Raw genomic sequence first — 14,588 nt, 5'->3', positions numbered from 1 at the left:
GGTGGTCTGTTACAACTGTTACCAAACTGCAATTTCCTTTTGGATCTGATTGCTGCTTCCTCTATGTTCCGTGAGCGGAATGGTTGCTGAAAAGAATCCTCACAATGAGGGAGATCTATATCTTTCATCAAAGAGTCCTAAATGTTTCATGTGCAATTGGCAGTATATTAGTTAGAAAATAAATGTATGCTAGCAATATAATCATTGGAGAATTTCGGCATAAAATAATGCAACATGGAATAAATAGGTGTGAAAAAGTTGAAAATTCTCAGTCACAGCTATAAAAGCTAACAAGAAAATGTATAATTAGTACTCCTAAATTAACAAATTTAGCACAGGTGATTGAATTGTTTGATTGGATTTGTTTACATACTTACCACATCAAAGTCATACTCATCCCTCAGATGCTCTAGTTTCCCGGATGAGAAAGATTTGCCTGCTCTAGGCTTCGGCAATGCAAAACTATAAGATAAACTCCTGTAACAAAACATACCATATGATCAAGGTTCCCTGGACTTACTCAGTAATTAATTCCATAAGATAAATGTGATGCTCTATAAAAAAATTAAGTAGACAACACAAATAATTTACAAATGCAAACAAGAAAACGGGACTGCAAATTTTATAATTTCAATCATCATTATTTATATTTTAGAAAGAAAGTTCAATTAGCCAACAGAACTATGCAAAAGAGCGCAAATCGCCACTCTACTTTCACATTGCTCACATAGATCATCATTCATCGATGATGAAAATGGGGCACAAATCAGCAACTGCATAATAAATCTAAGGAAAATTGGAGACAGGGAGATTTGTTAAGGATTGGCTCATAAAACCCATCTATCAAGTTCAATGGTCAATGTGAGTGAGTCATTTAAAAGTAGAGTGGGACGCTTGAGTACTGTCAAGTTCTATGGGAAATTTGACCTATTTCTCTTATACTAATTATATGTGTTGTTCAGAAATAATATAACCAAAAGAATTGAAAAACATCAGATTCGAAAGGGGAAACAATTATAAGATTCAAACCAATTACCTCCTAGCATGGATTGGAGAACAAGGAGGTGTCTCTATCCCCATCCTACCGAGACCTGATAGTCAAAGATCAGGCAGTTAACAGAGGTGCCTGGTGATTAAGCTAAAGCAATTGTAATTGAAGAACTAAGACTAAATGACTATGTTCTCTCTCGTCTTAATGTCGTGTTTTTTCTCAAGCTGTCGTCCAAGATTCCAATGCTTATCCAGCTAAAAGCATCTTGGAACTCTTCATTAACATTCATTTGTTTCATTTATATGTTTCTCTTTTTGTACCAAATTTACAATCCAACAAAATTTAAAGAAGATATTTTCTTTCATCTCATTTTAGTCTCCCAAAATCTATACATGGGATCAGATCCAACCTCCAAAAGGCTTTATCAATCACCTGCACATCATCCAACAATTCTCTGACATGTCTTTGGCACTCAAAAAAACACATCCACTGTGACAACTCTCAACTAGCAATTTATTGTACGAAACAAAATGTCGTGCTAAATTCTCTTTGGATTTGTGTGAATTTCATGATATGAAAACGAAGAGAACGATTGATACTAAATTGAGTTTTTGACTCTATACTATGCAAGGTATTTCATTTCAATACATTCGTTGTTACTCCTAGTTAACCAATAAACATGTTTAAATTATGATGTGGCACCATAACTAGGCATCCTAGCTTTGTTTATCTGGCCAAATTGTTTCCATAATAAATTAATCAATTAATTTATTTCGATGCAAGTGTCTTTGCCTAGTATATCCAAACATCTTTTCCCTCAACATCAAATTCTCACACTCCCTAAATCTTTTCCGCCAGGGACCTCTCCTAGTAAACACTTTGAACAAAATTGTTCGTCATTTTTATCAATGATCACACACACATTAATTGTATTTGATGAAAAAAAAATCCGCAGTTGAGATCTCGTACCCCAAAAGAGTATATTTTGCCACAAACCTTGGGAACTCCTCTGTTCCAAAGGTACTATCCACCTCAATTCTTGCATTTACACTCCTAAGTAAAAAGGAGTTGCCCAAAGAAAAAACGACCTCATTTAGAGATAACTCATTCCCTTCTATTCTCATCCAATGTTCCAAAATCTTACCTAATCAATCATCTCCCATCCTGAGTCCACTAATTCCAAAGTCCAGTTCAACTTCTCCTCCATTACTATCATGACACCATAGTGGTCTCCCAAAATGTCCCTGCTAAAGTTTTTGTTGCACCTCATTTGTTCACATCCACAACCAAAATGGTAGAAAACTTGATCCAAAAATGGGAATGGGTTCAAGTGCATCTTCCTTGGCTACTCACACTTTCAAAATGAATACATATGTTATTGTCCTACCTTAAAAAGACATTCATTACCATCGACTTCTCATTATTAGGACATCAACCTTTCTACCATGATATTCAAGGGGAGAATTTGAGTGAATGATAGTATAATGGTATGTATCATCATGGTATTTATCACGAACCAATCTCAATCTCTTGAGACAACTCAAACTTCCTTCACCGTTTCACAACTACTACCACCACCAAATTATGAAATTGATTTGGATTATACCCTTAATGACCCAATTGCTTTCAAGAAAGAAGAAAGATGATGCACAATGCACCCCATATCTAAAGTTGTCTCTAACGAAGTTTTTGTCATATTGTGAATGTATTTCTAATTTCGCTAAAGTGTTTTGTTACGAAAGGAATTGAGAATTAGGGCTGTAAGCCCTAGTTCTCAGGGCTGTAAGCCCTAGAATAAGCTGACAGATATAATTGTCAGCATTTATTTTACAAATAAGCTGTTTTATCAGTAAATATTTTATATTTTAGTAGCTGGACAGCTGTAATTGGTTTTGGAGGGAAAAGGAGTTGGAATTGGACAGCTGTAATTGGTTTTGGAGGGAAAAGAAGTTTGATTGGACAGCTGTAATTGGTTTTGGCGGGAAAATTTGGAGGGAAAAGAAGTTACAGCATTTGAATGATTAAGAAGGCAACAATCTGAGAATGCAATTCATTCAATCAATATTTCAATCTAAGGTTAGTAATAACTCTCTCTCCTCAATTCCTATTCTCCTCTACAATTCATATTCTCCTCTACAATTCTAATCTCATCTATCTGATTGCAGAATCTGTAATCACAAATTCTCTCCTTATCTCTTCTCATCCTGTCCAATCTCAATCTCTTGCTAAGGTACTGTTCTGCCCTAGATCTAAACATTACTGAATCCTAATTCATAGCTTATCACTGGTATCAGAGCACCTTTCTTGGCATTATGGTGGAAACGCGTATGGAAACGGAATTGAATGAAATTCGAAGTCGTACTCAGGCACAGGACGAAAGATTATCGGCACAGGATGCTCGTTTTGATCGGATTGAAGCACTGATGGCTTCCATGGATGTGGCAATTAGACGTTTAACTCCAGCATCAGGTAGCAATAACCGTGAACCAGGAGGTGCAGAGGAAAGAGACTTTCGAGGCGACAATTTTCCAGATCGTAGGCGAGCTGAGGAAGCGAGAAATCGGAATGGTGATCGGGACTATCGGGATCATATGTACCAACCGCCAACGAGACTTTCGAAGATGGATTTCCCAAAGTTTAACGGCGATGAGGTAGATGACTGGATCTATGGAGTAGAGATGTTTTTCCAAGTAGATCGAACGCTAGAAGAGTTTAAACTGGAGTATGCCTGTGCACACCTGTATGGACGAGCTCGCTGCTGGTTTAGCTCGCATCTACAACACCGGCTACCTGGACGAGCTATGACTTGGACAGAGTTAAAAACGTTGGTCCTAAAAGAGTTTGGTCCAAGCGAATTCGATGATCCTTTAGACGAATGGAAAGATCTCAAGCAAACAACAACAGTTAAGGAGTATGGTAAGAGTTATCTGGATGTGATCTATAAACTCCCTCATCTAACTGAAGAATACTCTATTAAAGGCTACCTGAATGGTTTAAAAGAAGAAATAGCTAATCCTATTAGAATTCAGAAACCAAATTCTTTATCAGAAGCTATGGGCATGGCCAAGCTGCAGGAAAGGACTAATCAGAAATTACAAGATGCATTCTGTGAATCATTGGCGCGAAGAGGCTACTTATCTAATAAAGGAAATCCACTTTTGCCTACACCGAGACAACCTACATTTGGCAATAGAAATAACAGCAGTGGAGTCTCCCTTAGACCAGGTACGCAATATTCTGGTACTTCGAGCAGTAGTAGTGAAATTCATAAACCTGTAGCAATCGGTCAGAATCCTAGGAGGACTAATTTGGATCAGAAAACCATGGATGAACGAAGAAGGCGGAATCAATGTTTTAATTGTGAAGAAAAATGGGAGTATGGACACAGGTGTAAAACTGGCCCAATTATTATGAATATTGATGTATGTGAAAGGGATGTACAATTGGAGGAGGTAGCTGAATACGGAAATGAAGAAATTCTGGAAGAAACACCTTTGTTTAACATAGAAGGATGTCAGAACTTTGAAACCATGAAGGTTAAGGGTACTGTGGGAAAAAACAGTGTGTATATGCTGATAGATTCGGGTAGCACTCATAATTTTGTGAACCCTCGGGTACTTCGTAATACTGAGTTTGTAAAGACTGCTGGTGAACAACTAATGGTAACAGTGGCAAGTGGACATCGGTTAATGAGCAACAGTGAATGCGTTGGTCTTAAATGGTCTTCTCAAGGGGCTGAGTTCGTTATAAATGCCAGAGTATTATCAATTCCAAAATATGATATCATTCTTGGAGTGGAATGGTTATCAACTCTTAATGGTATAAGTTGGAACTTCAAAGAATTGTTAATGAGTTTTGAGTATTTGGGAAAAGTGGTAAAACTGAAGGGTGACACTACAAGGAAGGTAGAACTGTTAGATGGCAACATGCTGAAAAAGACAGTTAAAAAGGGAGCTGAAGTAGCAGTTCTTACTATCAGGGAGGACGAGATGAATCCAACAGAATTATACTCTATCGTAGCTTCCTTACCTGAGAAAGATGTGGAGGACCAACTGAAAAATCTGTTAATGGAATTTGAAGACTTGTTTCAGGAGCCGACAACGTTACCTCCAATTAGAAGTTATGATCATCAGATACGTTTAAAGGAAGGAGCAAAGACAGTAAGCTTGAGGCCTTACCGGTATCCGGTTCTACAAAAGGATGAAATGGAAAACATGGTGAAGGAAATGCTCGACGCGGGAATAATCAGGAAGAGTTATAGTCCCTTTTCATCACCAGTCGTGCTTGTTAAAAAGAAGGATCAAACCTGGAGATTATGCATTGACTATAGAAAGCTGAATGAAGAGACCATTAAAGATAAGTTTCCTATTCCTTTGATCGAAGAGTTAATGGATGAACTGTATGGTAGCTCTATTTTTTCTAAACTTGATTTGCGTTCGGGCTATCATCAAGTACGGATGAATGAAGAAGATATTTGTAAAACAGCTTTCAAAACGCATGAAGGACATTATGAGTTTGTGGTGATGCCTTTTGGGCTAACCAATGCCCCATCGACATTTCAGAGGATGATGAACGATATTTTTAAACCTCATCTTAGAAAGTTTGTGTTAGTATTTTTTGATGACATTCTTATCTATAGTAAAAGCTGGAATGATCATATCAAACATCTAAGATTGGTTTTTGGTCAACTAAGACAACATCAGCTGGTGCTTAAGTATTCAAAATGCGCTTTCGCTTGTCTGGAAATTGATTATCTGGGGCATGTGATATCACAAAGAGGAGTAGCAGTAGATATGTCCAAAATTACCGCTATTAAGGAATGGCCAGAACCGAATAATTTGAAGCAGTTAAGAGGTTTTCTAGGATTGACTGGTTACTACCGACGGTTTATTAGAGATTATGGGTCAATTGTGGGGCCATTGACAAAACTGTTAAAAAAGGGAAAGTTCGAATGGAATGATGCAGCTACAGTAGCTTTTGAAAGACTCAAGGAAGTGATGACCAGACCTCCAGTACTTAAACTACCAAATTTTGAAGATGAATTTGTAATTGAAACAGATGCAAGTATGACAGGAATGGGGGCAGTTTTGACACAACAAGGACATCCGATTGCATTCATCAGCAAAGGTTTGGGACCAAAATTACAAGCTCTATCAGCATATGAACGAGAAATGTTAGCTGTACTACATGCCATTAAAAAGTGGAGATGCTACTTACAATTCAAACCATTTGTGATTAAGACAGACCATGAATCACTTAAACATTTGCTAGAACAGAAGATAAAACATCCAAGCCAGGAGAAGTGGCTATACAAGCTGGTGGGGTTTGAATTTTCTGTCCAATACAAGAAGGGTAAAGAGAACCTGGCAGCAGACGCTTTATCCAGAATTTCGTCGGAAGGATCATGTTCTGCTATTTCTGAATTTTCATCCGTCTTAATGAAGAGAATCATACAATCATGGGAGAATGATGAGAATTTGAAAAAGATTATACTCACATTGGAAAGAGATGCTTCAGGGGTGGCAGGTTTCACCTTCATTAATCAACAATTGAGGAAGGAAGGAAGAATTGTAGTAGGTGCTGACCAAGGGTTGAGAAACTATGTAATTTCTACAATGCACAACTCAGCGGTGGGTGGACATTCGGGGGTGATGGTCACATATCAAAAACTTCGACAAGCTTATCATTGGCGAGGATTGGAACGGGATGTCCGAGAATTTGTAAGAAATTGTGATGTTTGCCAACAACAAAAATGGGAAACTCAAGGTTACAAAGGTTTGCTGCAACCTTTGTCTATTCCTAAGTCAATCTGGACAGACATATCTATGGATTTCATTGAGGGTTTGCCTAAATCTAATGGGTACTCGGCAATTTTGGTGGCAGTAGACAGACTTTCGAAGATGGCACATTTTATCAGTCTTCGACATCCATATTCAGCAAGTACAATTGATCAGGTATTCCTTGACAATATTTTTAAACTCCATGGTATGCCCTTAACTATTGTTAGTGATAGAGACAAGATCTTTGTAAGTACATTTTGGAGAGAATTATGTAAGCTGCAGGGCATTCAACAAGCCATGTCATCGGCATATCATCCACAAACTGATGGTCAAACTGAGGTAGTCAACCGTAGTTTGGAAACATATTTACGTTGTATGGCTGGTCAAAAGCCTAAGTCATGGGTTAATTGGCTTTCTTTAGCAGAATGGTGGTACAATACCAACTTTCATTCGGCAGCTTTATCATCACCGTATGAGATTGTATATGGTCAACCTCCACCAATCCATTATCCTTATCTGGCCGGGGATTCAAAAGTAGAAGCAGTTGATCGTAGCCTATCTGCTAGGGAAGAAGCCCTTAAGTTGCTGAAATTTCATCTTCAAAGAGCCCAAAACCGCATGAAACAACAAGCTGACAAAAAACGGGTGGACTGTGTGTATGAAGTAGGGGATTGGGTGTTTGTTAAATTACAGCCATATCGACAATTGTCAATTCGAGGAAGAATGCACAAACTTAGTCCAAAGTTCTATGGACCCTTTCTGGTGGTGGAAAAAATTGGAAAAGTTGCATATAGGCTGGACATTCCTTCAACTGCACGAATGCACAATATTATACATGTTTCACAGCTGAAGAAAAGAGTAGGTTCTGTCTTGGCTACTCCTCATATTCCAATCTTGTGCACTAATGATACTTTAAAACCAGTGGCTATTCTGGATGAAAGAGTGGTGTGGAAAGAAGGAATAAGTATGGGTCAATTCTTGATTAGATGGTCTAATTCCTCCGATGATGATGCCACATGGGAAGAAGAATCTTGGCTGATGGATCATTATCCCGATTTTGCGCTGTCAGTGGGGAAAACTGCTTCTGATTCTCACCTTGTTCGTGGTCGAACAAGATGTGATGGAGAGGCTAATGTTACGAAAGGAATTGAGAATTAGGGCTGTAAGCCCTAGTTCTCAGGGCTGTAAGCCCTAGAATAAGCTGACAGATATAATTGTCAGCATTTATTTTACAAATAAGCTGTTTTATCAGTAAATATTTTATATTTTAGTAGCTGGACAGCTGTAATTGGTTTTGGAGGGAAAAGGAGTTGGAATTGGACAGCTGTAATTGGTTTTGGAGGGAAAAGAAGTTTGATTGGACAGCTGTAATTGGTTTTGGCGGGAAAATTTGGAGGGAAAAGAAGTTACAGCATTTGAATGATTAAGAAGGCAACAATCTGAGAATGCAATTCATTCAATCAATATTTCAATCTAAGGTTAGTAATAACTCTCTCTCCTCAATTCCTATTCTCCTCTACAATTCATATTCTCCTCTACAATTCTAATCTCATCTATCTGATTGCAGAATCTGTAATCACAAATTCTCTCCTTATCTCTTCTCATCCTGTCCAATCTCAATCTCTTGCTAAGGTACTGTTCTGCCCTAGATCTAAACATTACTGAATCCTAATTCATAGCTTATCATGTTTGTACCAAATTCTATCCATTAGGCTTTCATCTACCCTGAATGGAAAAAGTTGTTGATGAAGAAATGCATGCTCCAATAAAAAAACCACACATGCATATGTAAGTTTCACAAAGAACAAAAGGTCATTGGATACAAGTAGATTTTCAAAATTAAACACAAAACATATTATTCTATCAAAAGATTAAAAGTTTGTCTTGTTGCCATAGGTGGGAAACAGATTATCACTATATCGTGACATATTTATATTGTTCTGCCAATAACTGCCTTCCTCCTAAACGCAAGACTTCAAGCATTGTTGCAGCTCAGCCTTTCTCATACCCTAACCATATCTCTCGTATGATGATGAACTAATTGATTTAAAGAATGAACAAGTGAAGAAGTAAATTGCTAAGTACAAAGTCTTTGTAGATGTAATTAGAAGTATTTATTTCTTTTAGACCAGGGTTTAATCCATAGAGGAAGCCTATTCATGTGTTTTAGAAATGTTTGTTATTACTAATTTTTTTTCTGAAAAAAAAATGTTAATACTTGAAATTACCACCAATTTGCTCGAGACAATTATAAACAAGAACATGCATAGACATAGATGCAATAGAGACATCTTAAAGGATGATAAATGCAGAAATTATGTAGTGGCCATGATGGTAAACATAACTTTTGAAGTGCTTATTATTTAATGAGTGTGCAAGGATGTATTTTAGATGCATAACCCTAGTGATGTGCAAATGATTTGAAAATGTTTGGTTCCACATATGTTTACTGAACATGCAAATGTGTATTTTAATAAAAAAGTTTGTTTTTGTTCAGAACTTTTCTTGTGGAAATGACCTCAACAATTATTAACTTTGGAGTAAATCTATACAGTAAAATCAAGAAAACTGAATAGGTTTAATGCATAGATGGGCTCCAATACAAATACAATAAAAAAAAAATCCTCATCTCAGTCAAAAGTAATGGATCCCCTTAAAATTTTGACCAGATCAAATACATACCTTCAACTGAAAATGCAACATGGGCTTCAGGGACAATCCTTCCTTTTGGGTTGATATTCTGGCCATTCTTAGAAATTAGTGAAAGAACAGATAGCACTGGGACAAGTTGAACAAGAGAAAATTAGAGAACACGTGGATATCACTCAGACAAGTACCAAGACTATTAGCAGTGTAAATACCCAACAACAATGATCCACAAAGAAGAATATTAGAAGTGGAAACTAATGTGCATGTCTAATCACCAAATAGTAGCTGAATGAAGGCTGAGTGCATCTAGCAATTTGTAATTTTAAAGGTGCGATGCTAGATGAAAAAAAGTTATAAACTTAAATCTGAGATAAGATATACTCACAAGGATCGCTATCTTCCTTCATCTCATCTTCTATTCCATCATTTTCATTTGAGATTTTATACATATTGTCAGAAGCAAGTAATGCCAGCCTGTAGAATAAATGTAATGAACAATAAGTGGGATAAAAGAAAAGGATCTTTAGAGGAAAAAAAATGTATGCAAGTAAGTATTAAGAATGTTGAATAACAAGTTAAGGTTATGGCCAATGAACAAGCTCATCCCAATAAAGGAATCTTTAAGTTAATCCAATGATTGGGAAAGTTCTTCCATAAGTTGACTATTAAGACTTTGCTTCCTATTGTGGTATTTCCAATTAAAGTTCTAAAAAACAATCATCTAACTGAACAAATCTGAGGTAGGAGCATGAATAAATTGTTTCTAATCTATGTAGGCAAGATACATACTTTCCTGGGCTCACTGTCTCCCCAAATTGTCCAGATGCATTTACCACTGCAAGGCAATCATTGACTTGGATAGTTGAAATTGATGGCCAAATTACATAAGAAGCAATAAAGTGTGTTAGTTAAGATAGAATTAATTAATTAATTTTTCTGTTAACTACTCTTAATGGGTTTTTGTTAATTTGAACTATAGTTTGCACTAGGTTTTCGTGGTTTTTTGTTTGAAAAAATAGTTTTTGTTGTTCTTGACTTGTAAGACACCGAAAATAAGTTGTGGTTTTATTGTTTTGCCTATTCCCATATAATATAATTAACATAAAGTGTCCCTTCCCTCCAAAACAGGATAAACTTACTTGTTTCAGTAATATCAATGGGATTGTCAGCTTCCCATTCATTGCTTGAATCATTCTCTGTTGATTGTAAGATAACATAAATGGAATTCATGCAAAGAAAGTAGTTGGAGATAAAAAAAAAAAAAGATATATCAAGAAAGAAGAAGTGGATCACTGAAAAAGTAATATATTTAAAAAAGGGAGTACATATTTTGCATATTTTCTTTATATTTTCAGCTTTGGATAATGTCACTAGTAATATAGGGATGGAAGAATTAAAGTAAACTAATCTTAATAAGGAATGTGTCTAATCGCGAATTCATTTGAACTGTTCCTGAAAATATTTTATCGTATCGTCGGAATCAAGATATATGAATATATAGAATACATATCCAGTTAAAGATTAAATCTTCCGAATATCTGTTAATTAAGAGAAATGTTAACAATTAAGAAGATATGTTACTTAATTGACTTTATTTTAATTATTATAATCTTGTTTCATAATTATAAATGAAAATAATGCAGATATTACAGATAACTTTAATCATTCATCAAGATGTCAATGTATATGATCTCAATAAGTATCTCCAGTCAAATTATCTAGCCCAAAAGTCAGAAAATTTCATTTGAAAAATATGCATCTGTTTAAATGATGGAGAACTACTGCATCAGATTCAACAAGAAGGACTACTGTCAATTACCACTATGTTGGGAGAACTCGCAGAAAATGAGAAAACTGGTTTCCTCACTCATGAACTGACATTCAATATTCTGAAGTGCTAACTTATATTATGACTCTTACACTTCATGACCAATTGCTGGCTAGGACCATAAAATGATTTAACCTCCCATTCATTATACAACATAATGAACGATTATTCAATACATCATCTATTATTAGACCATCCAGGAACTTTGAAAAATAAAGGGACTAATAAAATACATATAAACGTACCTGTGACGCACTGTGGCCTATGATTTTGTACAACTGTTGGCACGTTGAGCAAACTAAGGACATCCAGTGATCTATTATTGCTCTGAATTTGATTGCTGGAATCTGATGCAATGGAAATATTCTCAGACCATGTTGTTTGTTGCTGTTGCTGTCTTTTCTGTTCAAAATAATGCTTTTGCCTGTAAATTGGGAAGAAATTGGGATAAAGTACACCTTAAAACGGTGTAACACCTACAAATTTAAGGGAAGTTCAGCCCATTTACCTCTTCTGCGTAGACTTGTGTGACTGCCCTCCATCTCAGCATTGTGAAGAAGTGTCGTGCAGAAAAAATAAATGAGAAGGAGACTTAAAGGCTTTCAAGTTTAATAATTGAATATCTTACCAATTGCACATTATTCATGGATATGTAATCAACATATGTTCTTTTATCATTAGATTCATTTCTTTCTTTTGTATTTATATAATTTAAAACATGAAACAATGTTCAGTTCAGTAATGGGCTTACAGTTGCAATCTTCCGCCTTGATCCTCCCATCCATTGTAACATTGTGATAAGGCAAGTTTCTGCAGGAACAAACTAAAAAAGATTGAGCATGGTATAACAGAAATTTCGTGAAGGTAGAGGCAAAAACCTAGGAAATAAGCTGTAGGAGTATCTAGTATGTATAAAGACGTAAGAAAAACACTTTCATCTGTAAGTGATGAACATGGATCATGATTGTTGATCAGATAGTTGGATGGTGCAATTACCAATAGCAGATTGCTAACCTTTGTAGTGGTTTGGCGATTGAGAGAAGACGATGATTGAATATAGCAGCTTCCCTTTCTAGTGGTTTTCCGATTCAGAGAAGACGATTGGCGCCAAATGGAGTCCGAAAGACGCCGATTGTAATGTTTAATCCTTAATAAGAAGGAAATTTGAATATTTTTTTTTTAAAATAACGAGGATAAAGTTGGTAAAAATAATCTTTTCGGCCTGTCTTCGCTCAATGCGACACTTTATTACGTGACACGAATGAATGACTCGATAATGTTCACACGGTACTGTCGCGTAACGCGACGGGACTTTGTAGTAACGCGAAACGGGTATTTTCGTCCGAAATAGCCATTTTTGTAATGTTTATTAAACGTAAATAAAAAAATAAAAAAAAAAAAGTTTATTATTAGGGTGTTTTCGTCCAATTTGTCCATTAATAGATATTTATATTATTATGTTGTTATTATACTTCAAAATTTTGAAAAAATAAATAAGGTAATCAAATTTAAAACAACTAAAATTTTTGTAAGAATTAAGATTTAATATTCTTGTAAGTTGTACAGATTGAAATATAGTAAATTAAACAAATTAATTAAATGGTTGAAAAAATCTAAATCAAATATTTTGAAGAACAACTTTGTTTGATTATCTAAATATGTATTATAAAAAAAAAAAGTGAGATTTATGGGTGCTATTAAATAACTTTTTCAATATGACAATATACATATTAGATATAGATTATTTGTAGTAAGAATTTTAGTTGAATTTATCTATTGGTTTCTTGTCTAATTCTTCTATCCTATTGACACATAAAATCAATTTCTTTCAAAACGGCGGAAACCAAATCTAAAGGAAATCAAATACATCAAAACTAAACTAATATGGAAGATCAAGGAAATTAAGTTTAACAAGAATATTGATTTTCCCAAAGGATATATTTAACTTATAAGTCTAAACTCGGTCAAAATACAGCGATTACTTGTGACTTTCTTTAAGAAAAAAAATGAAGTTATGTTTATGTTTGAAAGATGATGGAATTGTATAGAAAATTTTGAATATATTGTAGCAAAACATTTGTAGAAGTTGATTAAAAATGTTTAAATATTGATAATATTATTCATTCTTATTTGAAAATTAAAAATAGACCATTTTTAGAATAAAGAACATGATTCCCACACAATCATATGTCCTTTATGGAGATTATTTAATTGTCATTTTGATATTTTCCATCTAGGGGTGAACAAACGCAAATAAAACCTTAATTACTTAATATATATCTACCCCAAATTAAATTTATAAATTCATAAATTATTAGGCTAGGGGTTGGGTATGGACTATGGCGGTTATTAGGTGGGTAACTCAAATTAATTATTTTATATTTTTGTATCGTTTAAGACTTGTTTACAACGTTTTTATCCGTTTAATATATTTTTATCTCAATTACATGTTTTTAATCAGTCTAACAAACATTTGATCCATTGTATCCGTTTAATATTTTTTTACTAATTTAACATGTTTTTGATCCGTTTTAACACATATTTGTCTCGATTAACATATTTTAACTCGTTTAACAAATATTTGATATGTTATATCCCGTTAAACACGTCTTTGATCAATTTAATACGTTTTTGTTTCATTCAACACATTTTGACTCAATTTATACGTTTTGACTCAATTTATACGTTTTTAGTCCGTTTAACAGATATTTGACTCGTTTTGTCATGTTTAATATGTCTTTTAGTCAGGACTTTTTTTTATCAGAAACGCTTAATTTCTATTAACACGTTTTTAACTTATTAAAATATTTTAACCCGTTTAATAAGTATGTGACCTATTAACCCCGTTTAATACGTTTTGATCGGTTTAATATATTTTTTATTCGTTCAACATTTTTATTTTATTTTATCAGATATTAATATTTTTAATATTTCAAAATTAATTAAATATATAAATTAGAAAATTTATATTGTATTTATAAGTGATAGAGGATAAGAATAGGGGTAAGAAAAATTACTAAGTATGTGATATTAGATGAAGTGTTTAAAGTTGTTGAAGGAAAGAGGTTTGTGAGCTTATTACATGAAGCACAACCGAGTTCAAGGTTCCTAATCAAAATAAAGTTGTAGGTATGATTTTTTATTTATTCTTAGATGAATTATTTTTTTGTTTAAGTTAATATGTTTTTTAGGTATCAAAGATAGTATAATATCGATACCGTACCGAAATCAAGGTAAGATAAAAGTACGCATTTTTTCTATGCCGAAACTTTAGGTAAGATATACGCTATGAATAAAAAATTAAGACATACCGTACCGACCCATCCCTAGATAAGAAAAG

General features: G+C 34.5%; 1 protein-coding gene across 1 annotated transcript; it reads right to left on the bottom strand.

Moving 5' to 3' along the window:
• On the bottom strand, positions 1-12,363 carry LOC124919133. The gene is made up of 10 exons (XM_047459298.1): positions 12,263-12,363; positions 12,000-12,126; positions 11,757-11,790; positions 11,494-11,672; positions 10,560-10,616; positions 10,210-10,255; positions 9,806-9,894; positions 9,454-9,549; positions 378-477; positions 1-137 (listed from the first exon to the last, which is right to left on the bottom strand). The coding sequence occupies exons 2-9, from the start codon at positions 12,031-12,033 to the stop codon at positions 410-412; spliced, it is 603 nt and encodes a 200-aa protein (XP_047315254.1). The 5' UTR covers positions 12,034-12,126; positions 12,263-12,363; the 3' UTR covers positions 1-137; positions 378-409.
• Between the last annotated feature and the right edge of the window lie 2,225 nt (positions 12,364-14,588).

The sequence above is a fragment of the Impatiens glandulifera genome, chromosome 1 (genome assembly GCF_907164915.1).
Source record: "Impatiens glandulifera chromosome 1, dImpGla2.1, whole genome shotgun sequence".
NCBI lineage: Eukaryota > Viridiplantae > Streptophyta > Magnoliopsida > Ericales > Balsaminaceae > Impatiens > Impatiens glandulifera.
Note: the sequence above shows the minus strand (reverse complement) of the source record. Positions and strands in the feature narration are given on the sequence as shown.